This window comes from Leopardus geoffroyi, chromosome X, assembly GCF_018350155.1.
Source record: "Leopardus geoffroyi isolate Oge1 chromosome X, O.geoffroyi_Oge1_pat1.0, whole genome shotgun sequence".
NCBI lineage: Eukaryota > Metazoa > Chordata > Mammalia > Carnivora > Felidae > Leopardus > Leopardus geoffroyi.
The window spans coordinates 15,150,046-15,171,141 of NC_059343.1; the positions used below are offsets into that span (position 1 = coordinate 15,150,046).

The 21,096-nt window shown below is 42.2% G+C and overlaps 1 protein-coding gene across 4 annotated transcripts in view; it reads left to right on the plus strand.

Annotated features, from left to right (window-relative positions):
• The window catches only part of PPEF1 (protein phosphatase with EF-hand domain 1), a 108,854-nt gene that overhangs the window by 73,344 nt on the left and 14,414 nt on the right, over positions 1 to 21,096 (plus strand). For all 4 annotated transcript variants that reach the window (XM_045471524.1, XM_045471522.1, XM_045471525.1 and 1 more), the window contains 5 exons: positions 965 to 1,001; positions 1,861 to 2,010; positions 6,336 to 6,485; positions 12,417 to 12,602; positions 13,989 to 14,131. In XM_045471524.1, the coding sequence (XP_045327480.1) occupies positions 965 to 1,001; positions 1,861 to 2,010; positions 6,336 to 6,485; positions 12,417 to 12,602; positions 13,989 to 14,131 (666 nt within the window). The remainder of the gene's footprint in view (positions 1 to 964; positions 1,002 to 1,860; positions 2,011 to 6,335; positions 6,486 to 12,416; positions 12,603 to 13,988; positions 14,132 to 21,096) is intronic.

Below are 21,096 nucleotides of genomic sequence, written 5' to 3' on the forward strand. Positions count from 1 at the left end.
TTCGAGGCTAGGCAGAGAAAAACTTGCCAAGGATTTAGAATACCCGGAAAGGCACGAGGAAAACCAAGAGGGTTTATTGTCACAGAATCCAAGAGAAGAAAAGCTTCCCAGAAGGATGGTGTAGTCAACCGTATTTGGTATTCCAGAGAGGGCAAGAAAAATGAAGACTGCAAGGTATCCATTGCATTTCACAACACAGCCGTCTTTGGTGAGGACTGACTTCCCCTCGGAAAACATAGCATGACACTGTAGAAGCCTGACGTGACAGGATTTGCATGGAGACCTGGAATGAGTATGCTGTGTGCTGACTTCCCTGTGTTGGGCCTTAAGAATATATGTTATAATCCTGAGGCAACGAAAGCAATCAAAAAAAGATTTCCATCATTAAAGCTCCCATAGTGACTGCTGTTCAGGCGTGAAAATTCCTGACAGTTTCTTGAAAATCTTGAATACCATTACCTGAACTCTATCAGAGAGAGTACAAAGAGCCAACTTACTATCTTCTAGGCTTTTCTTTGTCTCTGTTCAGTCCCTTCCCCCATCCCCCCTTCCTGTGCCTTCATTCATTTACTATAAGATTCAGGCTGTCTGAGAAATTCTATCTCAATGAAAAGCATTCTCCTACACAGTTTCCCCAGCTGCCACAGCACACGTCTCTGAGAACTTGTGTCTACACATCCTATACCTACAACATATCTCTTAAGTTGCCTTGTAATTGTTTCATGAGAATTTATCTTCTTTCTCCAACTATACTATAAGCTCCTTTGGAGTAGGGACGGCTGCCTTTGTTCTTTCCCATCGTGCCTAGCAAAGACTTGGGTAAGTAATAGTTTCAACTACACTCTAGTTTCTGGAGTTCTTGATACCTCTGATGGTGAGATGTCAGTGGCTCCCTTTTTGGCGTGACTCCTGTAAGTTAGGAGTTGTCAACATTTAATTCGTTTAAATACCATTGTTTTTTCAGGTATGGCTTCACAAAAGAAATTTTGTGTAAATATAAGGTAAGACTCCTATGCTTTTTTTTTTTTTTTTTTTTTTGCATCCTCTCTGCGTTTTATACATAGAACTAAAAAAAAAAAAAAAAAAAAAGAGCCTTTAGGAAGAGTGGTGAGTGAACTAGTCAGGCTCCATGCCAATACAGTGCTTCCTGGACTAAACCGAGCTTTTTCATTGTGACTTTTGTGTAAGTTTTAGCATAGATACGAACATATTCTGTTGTATTAAAGGTATCCAGGATTTGTTTTCCTCCATATGGGAAAACATGCAGATACAGAAACGACTGTCATAAAGGAAGATTTTTACTCACAGTTCCCTAGAACACAGGCCCAGCACCAGGGGGGCCGTGTGGGGAAGCACCAGGGTTGGTCCGGAGGCAGAAGGAATGAGGGGAAAATGTGGGCAAGAGCCTTCATTTTGGTTTCTGTGGGAAGGGATCAGGGTTTAGGATTGGCTGCTTTGAACAGTTTCAGCAGGCTCTGGGGCATAGGGGCCGTGTTTAGTTGTCTGGTGCCTGGCTGTGGGGTGATTAAGGCACGGGAATAGTGGCCTAGAGTGCCAAAGCCCTCTAACGGAGGTGGTTGGGGGCATGGGGTCTGGATTGGTTGGTTTGGTTGAAAGGCACTCTACCTGCATATGAAAGGCAGTTCATCTCCGATTTCTAGGAATTAGCTAGCCCTGGGAGGGGTGGTCTCTTCTCCAGAGTCAGCAAGCCGTCAAAGTACCTAAAAGTATCAGGATTAATGCATGCTGATGGGTTAGCAATTCCATGTTGACTCCCTTTGCATGGCGTGATAACTGTTGATTTTGTGATAAACTTGAACTTATCAGAAAAACAAAACTTACTCAAGCTCTTATTTACAGATACATGGGAAACAAATCTTACAAATCTTAGAGGACGTCTATACCTGGCTCCCAATTGGTACCATCATTGACAATGAAATCCTGGTCATACATGGTGGGATATCAGAGTCCACAGACTTGGATTTACTCCACCGCGTAGAGAGACACAAAGTAAGAAGCAGTGTTTACATAAATCTTGTCCCAGAGTTTTATACCTCTTTCCACTTATTATTTTGTATTCATCTGTGTTTTGGTAGTTGTAGCTCTGCAGAGATCAGTACAAATTTTGAGAAAATCTGTGATTGCAAGAGAAATAACCAAACGGGTAACTTCTAAATATGGAAAAAATATGTATTTTAACTTCACGATGAAAGTGGAAAATGAAGAAATGTTGACATTTCATATAGTTTCTAAAAGTGACAAATCCTGATTTTTAGAAATTAAGATTTCTAACTAATGTTGTGGTAAAGTATACATAACCATTTTTCAGTGTACAAGTCAGTCACATTAATAATGTACATTCACATTGTCGTGCAGACACCCCCACCATCTATCTCCAGAACTTTTCAACTTCCCAAACCGAAACTCTATACCCATTAAACAACAGCTCCCCATTGTCCCCTCTCCCCAGCCCCTGGTGACCACCGTTCTACTTTCTGTCTCTGATTTTGACTCTTCTGGGTGCCTCATATAAATGGAATCGTACAGCAACTTATTTCTGAATTGATATGATTTCTCTTGTACTTTCAAATGGCTCAGGGTATTTGGCAAGGGGAATATTTTAAACCTGAGTAGTCATATTAAGTACAACAGAAGCAGAGCAAGAACATGTCTAGAACCTTCAAGAGGCTATGTGTGGCCTGTCAAGCTCCCACACTGAGTGAAGGGCCCCGTTGGCTGGGCCTCGCAGAGGGCCTGGAATTATCTTCCTCTTGTACCGGAGCCCGGCCGAAGCCCCCAGACCAGGGGCACGGGAGGTGCCACGTGAGCATGAGGACCGGAAGCAGCTCTGGAACCAGATGATCCTATGGTCTTAGTGAGAAACCTGAACCCTTACCCCTCAAGACGGATAGTCAACTTCTCACCCATCTTGGCAAGTGGAGTCTAGAGCTGGAGTTGAATTTGATACAGACAGAAATTCACCTCGGGTTCCTGGAGCCCTCACACCTTTACGTACATATGAAAGATAATATTATTGCTAATTCTCATCCTTTCAATTTCAGCTTAAACGCACCCCTCCTCTGGAAAGCCTTCCACGACGTCCAGACTAGGTCGGGTCCCCTTGTCTATGCTCTCAAGCCCCTTGTACATATCCTTCATAACAGTTACCAGAATTGAATAAAGAGCTGGGGTACTGTTTGTTTACCGTCCTCCCCTGCTTCTCTAATTCACTGACATAGCTCCAGCCCCTAAGCTGTAGTAAATACTCAATCACTGTTTGTTAGATATCTCCTAAGAGATTTAAGACGAAGGCAGGGCAGACCTCATACGAAACCGTATAGAAACTTCTTTATAACCTCTTTCCTGATTCTGTTGTGATTTTACATACCTCCTCCCGAATCTGACCCAGCCTTGACCCTGTTGTCCTCGTGTGATTATTAATAGTGCCTCCCTTTACTCTCAGAAGTACTTCAATTGCGATAAGTTTTTCACCCTACGTTTAAGGCATCTTTTTCATGATATCAGCACATAATCGACCCAATAAAATATTTTGATCCACACGAGACAGTCAGTGTTAACATAACGACTGGATGTGATTTTAGCCAAGAGCAAGGGTACATGATGTTTCTGTCAGTCAAATATTGGCAAGCACATGGCAGGAAGGCAACACTCTACCGTCACCCGCCCTGGGACGACAGCGCTAAGCAGCTAAGTAGCCGCCACCAATTGATCAGATTGAAAACTTTGCCTTTCCTGAAGTTAGTCTGAGCCGTCAGCCCTCTCTAGAGTTTTTTGAGATATTAAGAGCATGGCCTGGAAATGCCTATTCCTATGTCTGTGGAGACCCTAAGATGTGAGCCACCTTGACCTAGTAAGCTCCGTGAGGCTCTGACATCACACGGACATAGCCAGCTCTATTTCCTGCTTCCATCACTTCCTGGCTGGGTGACCGGGCAAGGCACCAAAGTTTTCTAAGCCTCAGTTTCCTCACCCGTGTGTGGAAGCTAAAAATACCTACTATATTGAATTGTTAGGAGGATTAAATACAATTACCTAGATGAAGAAAACAGCATAGAGTAAGCTCTGAACACAAAGCTCTCTCCTTCAACGCTCTCCTCTCTTTCCTGATACTTGGAACTGAGGTTTGAATTTTCTTTTTCCTTTCTTTTTTTTTTAGTTTATTCACTTGAGAGAGAATGAGAGAGAGAGAGAGAGAGAGAGAGAGAGCGCACATGCTAGTGGGGTGTTGGGGGGCGATGCAGAGAAAGAAAGAGGGAGAAAGAGAATCCCAAGCAGGCTCTTAGCACAGAGCCCAATGCAGGCCTCGATCCCACAGCCATGAGATCATGCCTTGAACTGAAATCAAAAATTGGATGTTTGACTGAGCCACCCAGGCGCCCCTGAGGTTTGAATTTTAGTCACCAAAACATACGCTGGGGACAAGTTTTGGGGCCAGGAATTTTCTCAGGAAACCTCAAACTTCACCTCTTTTGAGAATCATCGTTCCATCTACTCATAAGCCTGGTTTTAAACGTAGACATTTGACGTGTGTGCTTCGTGTATCTTCTACCCCTGCTAGAGTGAGGTTGAACTGGAAGCACATACTTGTATTCAATATAATTGAACCGTGATGAAAGTGCCTTTGGAACTCTACTAGATGAACTGTAAAAGTAGATTTTCAAGGCTAGTTTACAGCCTCCACTTTCCCATCCCTTAGTACCCTTTAAGTGTAGGGATGACAGGGGCGCCTGGGTGGCGCAGTCGGTTAAGCGTCTGACTTCAGCCAGGTCACGATCTCGCGGTCCGTGAGTTCGAGCCCCGCGTCAGGCTCTGGGCTGATGGCTCAGAGCCTGGAGCCTGTTTCCGATTCTATGTCTCCCTCTCTCTCTGACCCTCCCCCGTTCATGCTCTATCTCTCTCTGTCCCAAAAATAAATAAACGTTGAAAAAAAAATAAAAAAAAAAATAACTGTAGGGATGACACTGTTTCCTTGTTTATACCTGTTGCGGTGGCATAATTTTAACAGAGTGGGGTAGGATGGGGGAACCTGATGACTGCCTCCTTCTAGGTTCATTAAAGGCATTTTGTAAGGTGGGTGGGTTGGGGGGTGTCAATCAGAGGGACAGAGAAGGAAGATTTTATAAAACTCTGGTTTAGTATTCTTTACACTCCCTGGCAGGGGGTGTAGGAAGGGATGGCTAGTAGGGTTCCCAGGAGAAAATGATGGTGTGCTACCTTAGGGGGGAGCTGGGGCAAAGTATCTTGATCCCAAGTAGCCTTGAAAACATCAAAGCCACATGTACAAGAGACCATGTGGCCTCGCCCAGTGAGCTTATCAGAAGTTGTATGGACCCAAGTCGAGAGCGGCCTCCCAGAATATTCTGCCCTGCTCAGGACCTGGGGATATGTTCTGGGGAGAGATGGGAGGGTAGGCTGTGAACTCACTGATAATAGCTGAGATTGAATTTCCAACCATCGCAATATGACAAGATCTTAGAATAAGATTCAATTTTATTTTTAAAAACTAAAGGTAAGATTTCGTATACACCCTAGTTTATAGAAGAGACAAAGTGCCTGCCATTAACAGAAGTGTTGTTTCCAATTGTTTTACATAAAGGTATGGTGTTACGAAGAAACAAGTACAAAATTATAGTCTTAGTTTAAGTAAGGGAACACAGAAGGGATTGTCATAGTCATTTTACTATCAGAAAGACATTTTATGTTCCAAAGGATGCATCCCCTTTGTTGCTAGGATTAGAGAACGTAACCAGTTGCTGGCAGGGTCAGACTGTGAATTACATGGCATTGAAGTTGAACGGCTTTCAAAGTTTTCAACCTCTGTCCCTTTGGAGAACTTTTGTGAACACAGATGTATTTTCTCCCATATCTCCTGGAAAAAAACGTGAAAGGCAGCCACCCTCTCGAGAGGCATTTCTGAATTTAAAGCCTATCGATTCTCTCTTAGCCCCATGTGTAGGTGAAGGCTCAGAGGGAGATGAGTTTTCCCTTCGCAACTTGCATTTCCTGTGATCAGACCTCAGGACACGTCTAGCACTGACATCTGTGCTTCTGGGGGCCTTTAGAAACTCGAATGGGAAACCTTCCCTGAAGGGCCATGTCTCTAGTTAAAACATGTACCAACAGAATGTAACAGGCCCACTTTACAGAGATCAGTGGCTCCACGAGATGAAAGTGGTAGGTGAGATGGAAAAGGTGATCATGTGTCTCATTGGGTCGAGGCACAACGATACAGACAGAGTGGCGGCTCGCATTGAAGTTTCTGCGTGCAGCACACGAAACCTGGGGTTCGACTAAAGAGGGAATTTGCTTTGCAGATGAAATCTGTGCTGATGCCACCAACCCCCTTAGATGGAGACCCTGACACCAACTTGAAGAAAAAGAAATTCAACGCCACTGTTTTACCTCGGGAAGTCAAAACGAGTGCATCCCTCCCTGAACAGTTAACAAAGCATGAATGGGAACAGGTAGGTAATCAGAGTATTCACCAAAGTAGCAACGAAGATGCGGCATAGATGATGTTGTTTCTTATAATATGTACACAGGAAAGTGGCTGACCTTCCTAAGCAGGTCATACTCTTCTTTCGGAATTCGCCACTATACTTTTAATAGTTTCACTGAGATATAATTCACTCATTTAAAGTATATTAATTCAGTGGTTTTGATGCAGTCACAGTGTTGTGCACCTGTCACCACAATTTAATTTGAGAACATTTTCATCCCCTGAAAAAGAAATCCCATACTAATCTACTTTTGGTCTTTATAGATTTATCTGTTCTGGACATGTTTTAGAAATAGATCGATACAATGGGTGATCTTTTGTGTCTGGCTTTTTTTTTTTTTTTTTTTTTTTTTTTTTTTTACTCAGCCCAGTGTTTTGAAGTTCATCCATGTTGTAAGATGTATCGGTACTTTGTTGCTTTTTATTGCTAAGTAATATCCTAAATAATATTCTATTGCTAAATAATACTCTATAATAAACATTTTGTTTATTCATTCCTCAGTGGGTAGACATTTGAGTTGTTTCCACTTACTGGCTATTATGAATAATGCTGCCAAAAACATTACAGACATGTTTTTGTGTGGACATACATTTTCCTTTCTCTTTGGTATATACCCAGGAGTGGAATTGTATGGTCATAAGATAATTCTAAGTCGAACATTTTAAGAAACTTCAAACTTTTCCCAAGTGGCTACACCATTTTACATCTCCATCACCAATGTATGAAGGTTCCAGTTTCTTCATATCCTCACTTAACAAATTGTCTACCCTTTTTGATTGTGGCCATCCTAGTGGGTATGAGGTGGAATCTCATTGTGGCTTTGATTTGTTGTGGTTTTTTGGCAGTTTCCTAATGATTAATGATGTTGAGCATCTTTTCATGTGCTAATTGGCCACCTTTATGTCTTCTTTAGAGAAATATCTATTCAGATCCTTTGCTCATTTAAAAAATTGAGTTGTTTAGGGGTGCCTGGGTGGCTCAGTCAGTTGAGCGTCCGACTTCAGTTCAGGTCATGACCTCGCGGTTCATGGGTTCAAGCCCCACGTTTATTAAAAATAAATAAACATTTTTAAAAAATTAATTTTTTTAAATGTTAACTTATTTTTGAGGGACAGAGAGAGACAGAGTGTGAGCAGGGGAGGAGCAGAGAGGGAGGGAGACACAGAATCCGAAGCAGGCTCCAGGCTCTGAGCTGATTGTGCTATTGTTTTTAACAATGTCCCAGGGCTCACAAACAGATCCACAATCTGATCCCATGAAACTTGGTCTCTTTTGCAGAGGCAGGGTACGACAATCTTTGAGGCCCTAAGAGGGCTCTTCTCATCTACCCCTTTCCCTGATTCTGTCCTAGTATCATGGACCCATCAGCCTTCTTCTCTTCTACTTGCTTACCCCCAAGAAGCCCCTATTTCTTGACTCTGTACTCTTATACTTTGATTCCTAAAATGTAGACTAAAATGTGATTTCTGATGCAAAATATCCTCTAATAATGAGGAGAAGAGAGAGGTGGGAGGATAGAGAGGGGGTGGAAGAAGGGGTAGTACGAGAGAAATAGAATTCGTTAATGGCTTGTGCATCCAAAGTATTAAAAAAAAATCAAGTTAAGTACAAGAGGCAACCTATGGCAGGTAGGAAAGGATGCCTCCTTAGATTCTGAAATGCAAATTCCAGAGACCAAAGATTATTACAAGCACTTCTAGGATTGTGGTAAATAAAAAGGATGATGCCAAAGAGATTGGAGTTGCACAAAAGGAAAAGTGTGGCTTCTGGAAGCCTAGATGAGTTAGAATTATAGAGGGATGGAGCTTTAAGAAGTGTGTGTGGGGGGGGTCATTATTCTGTAATTGAACCTCCCACCACCCCATCTCTATGAATGAGGCATCTTACGGACTCCATGTACATGACTGGAGTTGACACAGGGGAAAATGGACCAGAATCTCATTCCCGATATTTTAACAATTTCGGTTGTACCCTTAATTTTCTTCCTTCAGTTGCTGGTACAAAGTGGGTGTGCATACTTCAGTTAGCTAGAGTTGAAATTTCCAGATAAAACCAGATTTCGCACTTTATTTCTTAATATCTATGAGCTGTGTTATGATAAAGGTCATAGGCTCTTTATTTGTGCCATACTCACAGAAGTGCATAATTCTTGGCAGAGTGCTATGGTTTGGGTTTTATGTTCACTGAGATGTGGGAGAGATACGTACTCGTAGCTAAGTCCTTCTATAGACAAATGTGGCACTCTTCCTTTAAGACAGACTTGCAACAAGAAGATCAGAGAGGTTTAAAAAATAGTTGCAATTATTTATTTCCTGAGTGAGTCTTCATTCATTCATTCAACAAGAATTTACTGAACACCCGCTATGTATCAGGCACTGTCGTAGGCTTTTGGGAATGTCAGTGACCAAAGATGTATTACCTTGTGAAGCTTACATTCTAGGGAGAGGAGTTAAGTAGGTAAAGCAAGTAAATTATATAAGATGTTAAGTGAAAAGTTCTATGGAAAAAATAGAAAACCAGAACAAGGTTAGGGGTATCCGGAGAACCGGAGGCTGGGGACAGAGTTGTAGTGGGAGTGAGTAGTCAGCTTCATTGTGCAGGCTCGCAAGAGTGAAATGGCTTGTCACTTGGCTAGTCACTGGGTGATAGAGCAGGATGTGATCTCAGGTCTGCCTTTAAGGCCCAAGCTCTTTTTCCGAAGGGAAAGGTGGCCTCGGAATGATGGGGGCGGGTCTCAAGAAGGAGTCGAACTTCTCCGGTTTCTCATCCAGTGTGGCTAATGGGTACACAGGGAGTAGGCATCTTAAGTGATTTAGGTGCTGCCGGAGGGTTTGGGCTGAGCGCAGCCTTTAAAAGATGTTCACAAGCTGGAAGGAAGCTACGTCACTGAGGGGAAAATGCAAAAGAATAGTGAATCTATAGCATTAGTGTGTTAGAAGAGAGGCATTTAGATATACCTTCCACAGCTATTAACTCTCCCCCAAAGCGTGCTTTTGGGAACTGGATAACTGAGAGCTGCAGACAAGCACAGGACATTTCTTGCTGGATTCATTTTGGATTTAGGAGGTTTGAAGGCCGAGGCGCGAAGAGATTTTTGTTGGCCGGATCATATACGAGCTGTCATTCAGTAAAGCTTTTCCAATTTTCGGTTTGAACATTTTCAGGAAGGGATATTGCGAATAACTATCGTTTCATGCGCTTACCACTCACAAGGCCCTTGCATTTCAGAGGAGAGGATGTTGCTGGAAGGAAAGAGAGGGTCTCTTCTGAGGAATCTGCTTCACCCACAAAGGGTCCTTTTTCTGTTTGTGAGTTTTAGAATCAAGTCTATGTTACAGCCACAGTCTGGGTAAACCTAGTCAAGTGAATGGATTCTAGACCGAAAAAAGAAATGCCCACGCCTGGTAAGGGATGATTCTGAAGAACTTTAGTTCTATAAAGCTCATACCCCCTTTGACTTTGAGTCAAAGAAAAATGGATTCTTTTTTTTTTTTTTTTTTTTTTTTAATGTTTATTTATTTTTGAGACAGAGAGAGACAGAGCATGAACGGGGGAGGGTCAGAGAGAGAGGGAGACACAGAATCTGAAACAGGCTCCAGGCTCTGAGCGGTCAGCACAGAGCCCAACGCGGGGCTCGAACTCACGGACCGTGAGATCATGACCTGAGCCGAAGTCGGCCGCTTAACCGACTGAGCCACCCAGGCGCCCCAAAAAATGAATTCTTGATATGTCTTTCTCGTTTCATTGGTGAACCAACTAAAGTTCAGCTAGGTTAAATGATTTGCCTCAGGTGACACAGGTGCCAGCCGAAGACCTAAGTCCTTGGCCAGTGTTTCTCTGAGTTCAACAGAGTTCATTACGCATACGTTTAACTTCTGTGCCTTTTAACTATATGTATATGGCAGAAAGGAGAAAAGTATATATAATTTTATTTTCACAAATGTTATTTATCACATTATATGTTATTACATCTATAAAATGTTCACACATCCATATTATTGTGTAGGATTGTATATATAAAATCACGTATGGTGTGCTTTAAGGGTAATTTCAGAGGTTTCCCGGGGGTAATTTTAGCTATAAATGGCTTGCATCTCATGTAGGACTTTACAACTTAATCCCTTCCTCATCCAAGCACAGTTCCTTGTGTTGCATTTTTCCACCTTCATTACACTAAAGGCCAAATCGGGACCCCCAAACAGGAATTCATGGTGTAAGAGCCAGATGTGACAACGCAAGTATTGGTTTTGACACCAACACCAGCCAGGGAAAGGGGCTCCAGTGCATTAATTTGGAAGGGCAGGATTGTGCCAATGTTGGCATTCAGTGTTGGCATTCAGGGGGAGAGAGGAGAATCTTGGTCTGACTCTTCTTCGGGTGGTTTTAAGTCTCACTTCAATCAGTTGTCAAAAACTTGGCACAAATGTCTGGTTTGGCCTGATGGAGGGTTTCGACAAGTTCCGACCAGGTGCTGGTCATTCCAGAGTTCTCCTACCGGTTCCGTTCTTCGCTCCAGCTCGCTGTCTTTCTCCTCACTGATTTATAGCCCCCCTTCAATACCAAACCTACGAGTGGGTGTACAGTCAAGTTTACCGGGACAACCATTTCTGGTCCTCTCGTCAAGACCTCACTTGGACCTGCTTGAATAACTGCAGAACGTAAGATGCATGGTTTCTTCATGCCCACAAAACATGGACTCGTAGAATCATAGTGTGTTAGAACTTGGAGATACTTTACAAGTCATCTGGCCCAAACTGCTGATTTTAGAGATCTAGAAACTGAGACCCAGAGAGTCTTCCCAAGGCTGCACAGCTTTAGTGACACAGCTATTTTTTTTCCTCACTGCTGCTTAAGCTCCTATAGGAGTTTAAATAAAGAAACATTATATGTAGATCAGAGCCATGAAAAATATTCTTAGAAACTTGGAACTTCAGTCTTGGGCATCACGTAGCCTGCATTTACCTCTTTCAGCCCCAGAAGGAAATGTGATGCTAATAAAATACCTGTGGATTTAGGACACGTTGGGGAAACCAGTCGGTGGCTGAATTTATTGCTAAAACTGAGAGTGTTCTTATGAATGGGCCAAAAAGTGAAGGAGATGATTTAGGGAAGTATTCTTGGATGAACTCTTATCTGTATCTGTGGTGGGGAAGAAGGCTTCCTCATGCTGTCTGCTCAACAGGACAAAAGCCAGGGCCAGAGCCACAGCTGGGAGACCCAATTATCTCTTTGAACGTATTAAGAATATCTAACGTGGGGGCACCTGGGTAGCTCAGTCGGTTAAGTGTCCGACTCTTGATTTCGGCTCAGGTCGCCTTCTCGTGGTTTGTGGATCTGAGCCCGGAGTCAGGCCCTGCACTGACAGCGCGGAGCCTGCTTGGGATTCTCTCTCTCCCCTCCTCTCTCAAAAATAAATAAACATTAAAAAAAAAAAAAAAAAAAAAAGACCGTCTAGCGTGTGTTCGCTGTGGAGAGCTGCTTTCTCTTTGGAGTAGGATGACGAAGTTCTTTTAAGAGAAATTGCATCTCATGTAAGAATCGTGAATTGGTAGATTCGGCACTTGTGAAACAATCGTGATGAGATTTTTAAAGACAGACAGACAAGGGCAAGGGCCGATTCTCCATGGCTACTAAGTATTGCTGCGTTGGTTCTTGTTCTTGGTACATTGGTTGTTGGGGACGAGCAAGCAGAAAGGGATTGCGGTGGCTGTGGGCCTTGCAGTTGTCGTGGAAAAGATCCATGGAGGAGAGGAGTACGAAACAAGTTTGAAGGAGGAATGAGGAACAGTTAGACTTTGGGATAACTCGGGTTAATGTTTCTGGCAAAGAAGTCGAAGTCTAGAACGACAGAGTCTCACTTGTAAATAGCAGCCTAACCTGCTTTGTTGTTCAAAGGTCATCGATATTCTGTGGAGTGATCCCAGAGGCAAAAGAGGCTGTTACCCGAACACGAGTCGAGGAGGGGGCTGCTATTTTGGACCAGATATCACCTCCAAGGTTCTTAATAGATACCAGCTGAAGATGCTCATCAGGTCTCATGAATGTAAGCCCGAAGGGTATGAAATCTGCCACGATGGGAAGGTGAGCTAACACTGTTGGTGATGTCATCACAGACATCCTTGCCCCGAGCAGTCTTTCTTCCCAGAATGCGTCTGACCTCGAAGCCTCCGGGAAGGTGTCTTCCCTGGGACGAAAACAGAAGGCCACGCTTTGGTAGACGGAAGCAGGAGACTCTAGGGTTCACACAGGTTGCGTGAAGGGGCCTCGCCGTGCCTCACCCTAAGAGATAGTGGCTCGTTTCCCTCATCTTCCCTAATCCCAGAGATCGAAATCCTGACCCGTAGCTCCAAGGACCCTCACAGAAAGGCTTCGTTCTTGACTAACCGAGAGGCAGCTTTCCAGTACAGTGGGGTCAAGAGTCTGCTTGTCCTCCCCGAGCGCCTCAAAGGCCACAGTGAATCCAGTTTGCTCCCTTTCGCCTTTTGCACCTTCCCTGTGCGGGGCAGGGCCACAGAGTCGCCTCCCTTGTCCTCACCGAGCGGGCCAGCCCCAGCAAGGCACTCGCCTGGTCCCAGTTCAGCTGCAGCCGCTGGAGCCGAGCGTGTCGTGCTCCTTCAGTGCGGGTGTGGTGAGGCTGGGAGAGGCGAGGGCTGATGAACTGGTTTCTTGTCCCAAGTTGTCCCGGGACGAACCTTTCCTAGTAGAGAACAGCCGTGAATCAAATGGAATACCAGCTTGTGTGGCATTCCTTTCTATTTCAAAACTTTTGCTCTGCTCACCTCTGTTAGTTCCTTTCGGGCTCCTACTAATGCCGTGGGATAGTTGAAGCAAGTATTACGTGAGGCTTCTTGTGCTAAGAAAACGGAAAACGGCCTGTCTGAAGGAGCAGGCCCATTAGGGCAGAACCGGCTACAACAAGTACTACCCTGCCATCCTCCACCGGGGCCCCGACGCCGTTCCCTCCCAACACGGTGGTCCTGGGCCCTTATTCTGGCCACTATTTTCCCTGCCCTTACATGCCTAGTTTTGTGGGGGCCCTAAACGCTCTAAATCAGGCAGCTTTAGGCAAAGGAAAAAGACTCATACTAGACAAGCTTTATTTTGAACGCTCAAATACCACAGGGAAGGAAAACAAAGTCTTCCCCCGCTGGGAACATTAGAATTTCCAAAACCTAGCGATAAGGGGGATCGTCAGATACCAGATACGGAACTGAACGCGTACACAGGATTGCAAGGCCAGGCACTGCGGGGACGAGTGGCTAGAAGTCCGTATTCCTGGGGACACCCGTTTCAGAGCCTTGTTGCCTCTCCAGTGGAAGCACAGAAAATCCTGTCAGACTTGGATCATTTGTATGCGTCCGGAACTTTGATGTTTGCCTTTTTAGGAATTGAGCTATTTCTGACTTTATTGAGAGACCCTTTGAGAACCACCTCCATGTGATCCTGGTCTTCTGTTTCTTTTATCAGGTCATTACTATATTTTCTGCTTCTAATTATTATGAAGAAGGCAGCAATCGAGGCGCTTACATCAAACTGTCTTCTGGTATGGCCCCTCGATTCTTCCAGTACCAAGTAACTAGGACAACGTGCTTGAGGCCTCTTTACCAAAGGTGTGTATGCCCTAAGGAGAACTCTGAGCGCTGGTGCTGGTGACCAAGTGGGACCAGTCCAGAGTGACTAAGAGCAGCTGTGGGAGTGAAGGCAACTACTTACTGGTTACTCGTGGGCATAAACAAAATAGAATTCGTTCCAGACACCCGGTGGTGAACGCATTCGTGTTTGAAACCAAGAGAAGACCTTTCCAGCCCATATGTCTCTGTAAATGGGTAAAGCAGTCAGTGTGCACGAACAGCCTCTAACCGAATGTAAAGAAAAGACGGTCCCCACATCCACCCAGTCGCGCACCCTGCAGTCTTCTCTGTCCCCAAACAGCCCCGTGTGCTCTTGCCTCTTGGTCTCTTCTCTACTCAGAGTGTGCATGACAGGAGTTGAGTGTCTCTCCATGTGATGGCATCCATAGTTTATCTTCCTTTTCTCCACTTAACATTACCTTTTTAAGGAGCTGTCATCACAAAACGAGTATGTTTATTGTTAACAAGTGAGGCCAAACAAAGATGTATACAGAGAATGCCAATCATCTCTCCCCCTCGTTCTCGATAATCCTTTTCTGCAGATGCAACTGAAATGGACAGCCTCTTCTTGCTCCCACAAAAACAGACCTTTATATTCAGCGAATAAAAAAATGTTTTTGGAGCACCTACTATACGTCACACCCCGTTGTAGGCACAAGTGATACAGCAGTGAACAGAAGAAGCAAAAACCCTTTTTCCTCATCAAATACGGATCCCAGGGGAAGGAGAAAGGCAGTTGGCAACATACATACTTTTTTTTTTTTTTTTTTTGACAAAGATAGAATCACGCCGCACATTCTACAACTGAGTTTTTCTCTAAAGATGATATCGTGATATCATGAACATCACTCCAAGTTGGTACACATAGACCTAACTCATTCTTTTTAGTAGATGTGCCATAATAATTACGGAGTGACCGAATCTTATTTAACTGATGGCCATCCAGATTGCTTCCAGGGTTTTGCAATTCCAGACAATGCTGTAACACTCCTCTGTGTGTACGTATACATGCATACGTACGGCCATAAGTTTTAGTGGGCTTTTTTTACATAACATTTCAAAAGGGGGTATTTATGGGTTTATATGTTTACAGTTTTACTAGGTACTCCAAAAGAGTTGTAACAATTAACAATATGAAAACAACAAACCAATGTTTCCACATGCTCATTAGGCTTAGATACGGTTACACTTCTTAATTTTTGCCAAGCCGATGGATCAAAATGGTGAATCTCATTGTTTTAATTGGCAACTTTTTAGACAGCTGAGTTCACCCATCTTAGGTTTTTGGACATTGCATTTTTCCCTTCTTTGAATTTCCTATTTATATAGTTCCTGCATTTGATCTTGCGTTGCTTGTCACTTTTCTGACCAATTTTTAGGAGTTCTTTGCATGTGACGGATAGAGGATTTTTACGGTTACGTTGCATATATTTTGTTGGTGTCTTCATTTTGCTTTAGTTCTATGAAATCACATTTATATATATAATTTCATCATATCTTTTGGATTTTCATCTCTGTTAGAAAAATGTCTCTACACCAAGTTTTCATTATATTGTTATATTAGTAAGTTAATCTCAAGCTAATTTATTTTAACAGCTTTGTTGAGACATAATTCACATATGATGAAGTTGACCAATTTAAAATACACAACTCACCGATAGTATTTTTAGAGTTGTGCAACCATCACCATAATCTAGTTTTTAAACATTTTTGCCAGCCTAAAAAGACCACTTGTACCCATTAGCAGTCACTCACCAGTCACCTCCCCCATCAACAACTCTAGGCAACCAGTAATCTGCTTTCTGTCTCTATACATTGACCTATTCTGGACATTGCATGTAAATGGAATCACACAGTATGTGGTCTTTTGTGACTGGCTTCTTTCGCTCAACACAATGTTTTTGAGGTTCATTCATGCTGTAACATGCATGAGTATTTCGTTCCTTTTTATGGCTGAATAATATTCCATTAGATGGATAGACCACATTTTCTTTATTAAAAAATTTTTTTTATGTTTTTAATTCTATTATAGTGAACATATAGTGTTATATTAGCTTCAGGTGTACAATATAGTGATTCAACAATTCCATACATCACCCTGTGCTCATCACGACAAGTGCACTCCTTAATCCCTATCACCTGTTTCCCCCATGACCCCCCAACCCTCCTCCCCTCTGATAACTATCAGTTTGTTCTCTATAGTAAACAGTCTGCTTCTTGGTCTGTCTCTCTTTTTTTTCTTTGCTGGTTTGTTTTGTTTCTTAAATTTCACATGTGAGTGAAATCATGTATCTGTCTTTCTCTGACTTCCTTATTTTGCTTAGCATTATACTCTCTAGCTCCATCCATGTCATTGAAAATGGCAAGATTTCATTTTTTATGGTTGAATAATATTCATATATATATACACATACATATATGTATGTATATATACATACATATATATATGTATGTATATATATGTATATATACATAATACACGCACACACACACACACACACACACACCCCACATCTTCTTTATCCATTTATCAGTCAATGGACATTTGGGTTGCTTCCATATCTTGGCTATTGTAAATAATGCTGCTATAAACCTAGGATGTATCCCTTTGAATTAGTATTTTTTTATTCTTTGGGTAAATACCTCGTAGTGCAATTGCTGGGTCGTAGGGTAGTTCTATTTTTCACATTTTGAAGAAACTGCATACTGTTCTCCAGAGTGGCTGCACCAGCTTGCATTCCCACCAATAGGGCAAGAGGGTTCCCCTTTCTCCACATCCTCACCAACACCTGTTGTCTCTTGTGTTATTAATTTTAGCCATTCTGACAGTTGTGAGGTGGTATCTCATTGTGGTTTTGATTTGCATTTCCCTGATGGTAAGTGATGATGATCATCTTTTCCTGTATCTATTGGTTATCTGTATGTCTTCTTTGGAAAAATTTCTGTTCATGTCTTCAGCCTATTTTTAAATTGGATTATTTGTTTCCTGGGTATTGCATTTTGTAAGTTCTTTATATAATTTGGATACTGACCCTTTATTGGATATGTCACTTGCAAATACCTTCTCCCATTCTGTAAGTTGCATTTTAGTTTTGTTGATTGTTTCCTCTGCTGTGCAGAAGCTTTTTATTTTGATGTAGTTCCAATAGTTTATTTTTGCTTTTGTGTCCCTTGCCTCAGGGGACCTGTCTGGAAAATAGTTACTGTGGCCGACGCTAGAGAGGTTATTGCCTGTGCCCTCTTCTAGGATTTTTATGGTTTCAGGTCTCACATTTAGGTCTTTAATCCGTTTTGAATTTATTTTGTGTATGGTGTAAGAAAATGGTCCAGTGTCATTCTTCTGCGTGTAGTTTGTCCAGTTTTCTCAACACCATATGTTGAAGAGACTGTCTTTTTTCCCATTGCGTATTCTTTCCTGCTTTGTCAAAGATTAATTGACCATATAATTGGGGGTTTATTTCTGGGTTTTCTGTTCTGTTCTATTGATCTGTGTGCCAGTGCCATACTGTTTTGATTACTACAGCTTTGTACTATAACTTGAAGTCTCGAATTGTGATGCCTCCAGCTTGGCTTTGCTTTTTCAAGGTTGCTTTAGCTGACGACTAATGTTGACTAAAAGTGGTGAGGGCAGATATCCTTGCTTTGTTCCTGATCTTAAGAGGGACACATTCAGTCTTTCACCCTAAGTATATCAGCTCTGTGTTTTATGTAGATGTCCCTCATCTGGTTGAGGAAGTTCTCTTCTATGCCTAATTTGTTGAGTGTTTTTATCATGAAAGAGTGTTGGAGTTTGTCAAATACTTTGTATCTATTGAGATGGTCATGTGGTTTTTGTTTTTTATTTTATTAATATAGTGTGTTACATTTATTCATTTCAGATGTCAAACAAACCTTGCATTCCTGGGATAAATCCCACTTGTTCATGGTATATAGTCCTTTTTCTATATTGCTGAATGCAGTTTGCTATTATTTTGTTAAGGATTTTCCATCTATATTCATTTTTTTAATTAAAAAAGTCTAAAAGTAATCTCTATGCCCAACATGGAGCTCAAACTCACAACCCAGAGATCAAGAGTCACATGCTCTACCGATTGAGCCAGCCAGATGCCCCTCGATGTATATTCTTAAGAGATGTTGTAGTGATATGTAGTTTTCTTGTGATCTTTGCCTGGTTTTGGTATCAGGCTAACACTTGCCTCATATAAAAAGATGGGTAGTATTCCCACCGCTTCTATTTTTTTGGAAGGGTTTGCGAATGATTGGTATTAATTCTTCTTTAGATGTTTGGTAGAATTCACCAGTGAAGCCATCTGGCCCTGAGCTTTTCTTTGTGGGCAGATGTTTGATTACTTATTCAATGTTTTTTATTTGTTCCAGGTATGTTCAATTTTTCTATTTCTTCTTAGTTTTGGTAGTTTGTATCCTTGTAGGAATTTGTCCATTTCATCTGGGTTATCTAATTTGTTGGTGTACAATTGTTTATAATATCCCTTTATAATCTGTTACTTCTGTGAGGTCAGTTGTGATGAGCCGTCTTTCATTCCTGATTTTAGAAATTTGAGTCTTCTTTTTTTTTTCTTGGCCAGTCTAGACAAAGTTTTGTCAGTTTTGTTGATCTTTTCAAAGAACCAATTTTTGGCTTCGTGAATTTTCTCTATTGTTTTTCTATTTTCTCTTTCATTTGCAGGCATATCTCAGAAATGATTACAGGTTCAGTTTCAGACCACCGTAAGAAAGCAAATGTTAACAATAAAGCAAGTCAGGAGAATTTTTTTGGTTTCCCAGTACATATAAAGGTTATGTCTACATTACACTGTAGTCTGGTATGCATGCAATAGCATGTCTAAAAAAACAATGTATGTACCTTAAAAATACGCTACCGCTAAAAAAAATTGCTAGCCATCTTTTGAGCTTTCAGCAAGTTGTGATGTTTTTGCTGGTGGAGGGTCTTGGCTCAGTGTTGATGGCTGCTGACTGATCAGAGTAGTGGTTGCTGAAGACTGGGGTGGCTGTGGGAATTTCTTAAAATAAGACAACAATGCAATTTGCTGAATTGATTGGCTCTTCCTTTTATGAAAGGTTTCTCTGTAGCATGTGATGCTGTTTGACAGCATTTTATCCATAGTAACTTCTTTGAAAATTGGAGTTTCTCGCCATCACGAGATTGTACCAGCTCAGTCACATCTTCAGTCTCCATTTGTAATTCTAGTTCTCCAGCTATTTCTACCACATCTGCAATTACTTCCTTCACTGAAGTCTTGAACCCCTCAAAGTCATCCATAAGGTTTGGAATCAACTTCTTCCAGATTCCTGTTAATGTTGCTATTTGACCTCTTCCCATGAATCATGGGTGTTCTTACTGGCATCCAAAATGGCAAATCCTTTTCAGGTTTTCAATTTACTTGTCCCAGATCAGTCAGAGGAATCACTATCTATGGCAGCTATATCCTTATAAAATGTGTTTCTTAAATAATAAGACTTGAAAGTCTAAATTTCTCCTTGATCCATGGACTGCAGAATGAATGTTGTGTTAGCAGCCACAAAAACAACATTAATCTCATTGTACATCTCCATCAGAGCTCTTGGGTGACCAGGTACATTGTCACTGAGCGGTCGTATTTCAGGTGTGTGCTGTCATCCAGGCTTTGTTGTTCCATTTATAGAGCACAGTGGATTAAGCATCATTTTCAGAATGGTAAATAAACATTGCCTTCAACTTAGTCTCTAGCTGCATCAGCCCCTTCCAAGAGAGTCAGCCTGGCTTTAGAAGCTTTGAAGCCAGGTATTGACTTCTCCTCTCCAGCTATGGAAGTCCTAGATGGCATCATATTCCAGTAGAAGGCTGTTTCATCTGCATTGAGAATCTGTTGTTTAGTGTAGCCACCTTCGTTGATTATTTTAGCTAGATTTTCTGGATAACTTGCCATAGCTTCTACATCAGCACTTGCTGCTTCACCTTGTACTTTGATGTTATAGAGATAGATTCTTTCCTTAAACCTCATGAGCCAACCTCTGCTAGCTTCAAACTTTTCTTCCACAGCTTCCTTTAGCTTTCTCAGCCTTCGTAGAATTGAAGAGGTTTAGGGCTTTGCTCTGGATTAGGCTTTGGACTAAAACAATATTGTGGCTGGTTTCATCTTTTTGTTTTGTTTTGTTTTGTTTTGTTTTTTTGTTTTAAGTAGGCTTCACGTCCAGTGTGGAGCCCCGTGCAGGGTTTGAACTCACAACCCTGAGATCGAGACCTGAGCTGAGATCAAGAGTTGGACACTTGGGGTGCCTGGGTGGCTCAGTCAGTTAAGCATCTGACTCTCGGTTTCAGCTCAGGTCATGATCTCATGGTTTCATGACTTCAAGCCCTGTTTCAGGCTCTGTGCTGACCATGCAGAGCCTGCTTGGGATTCTCTCTCTTCTCCCTCTCTCTCTACTCCTCTCTCTGCTCCTCGCCCATTCACGCTATGTCTGTCTCTCTCTAAATAAATATGTAAACTTAAAAAAAATTTTTTTAGGGGCGCCTGGGTGGCTCAGTCGGTTGAGTGTCCGACTTCGGCTCGGGTCATGATCTTGCCGTTCGTGAGTTCGAGCCCCACGTTGGGCTCTGTGCTGACAGCTCAGAGACTGGAGCCTGCTTCTGATTCTGTGTCTCCCTCTCTCTGCCCCTTCCCCGCTCATGCTCTGTCTCTCTCTGTCTCTCAAAGATGAATAGACGTTAAAAAAAAATTTTTTTTTAATTTAAAAGAGTCAGACACTTAACCGACTGAGGCACCCAGGTGCACCTTGGCTGGTTTGATCTTCTATCCAGACCACTCAGACTTTCTCCATATCAGCAATAAGAATGCTTCACTTTCTTATCTTTTGTGTTTATTGGAGTAGCACTTTTAATTTCTTTTCAAAAAATTTTTCTTTGCATTCACCTCTTGGCTTACTGTTTGGCACAAAAGGCTCAG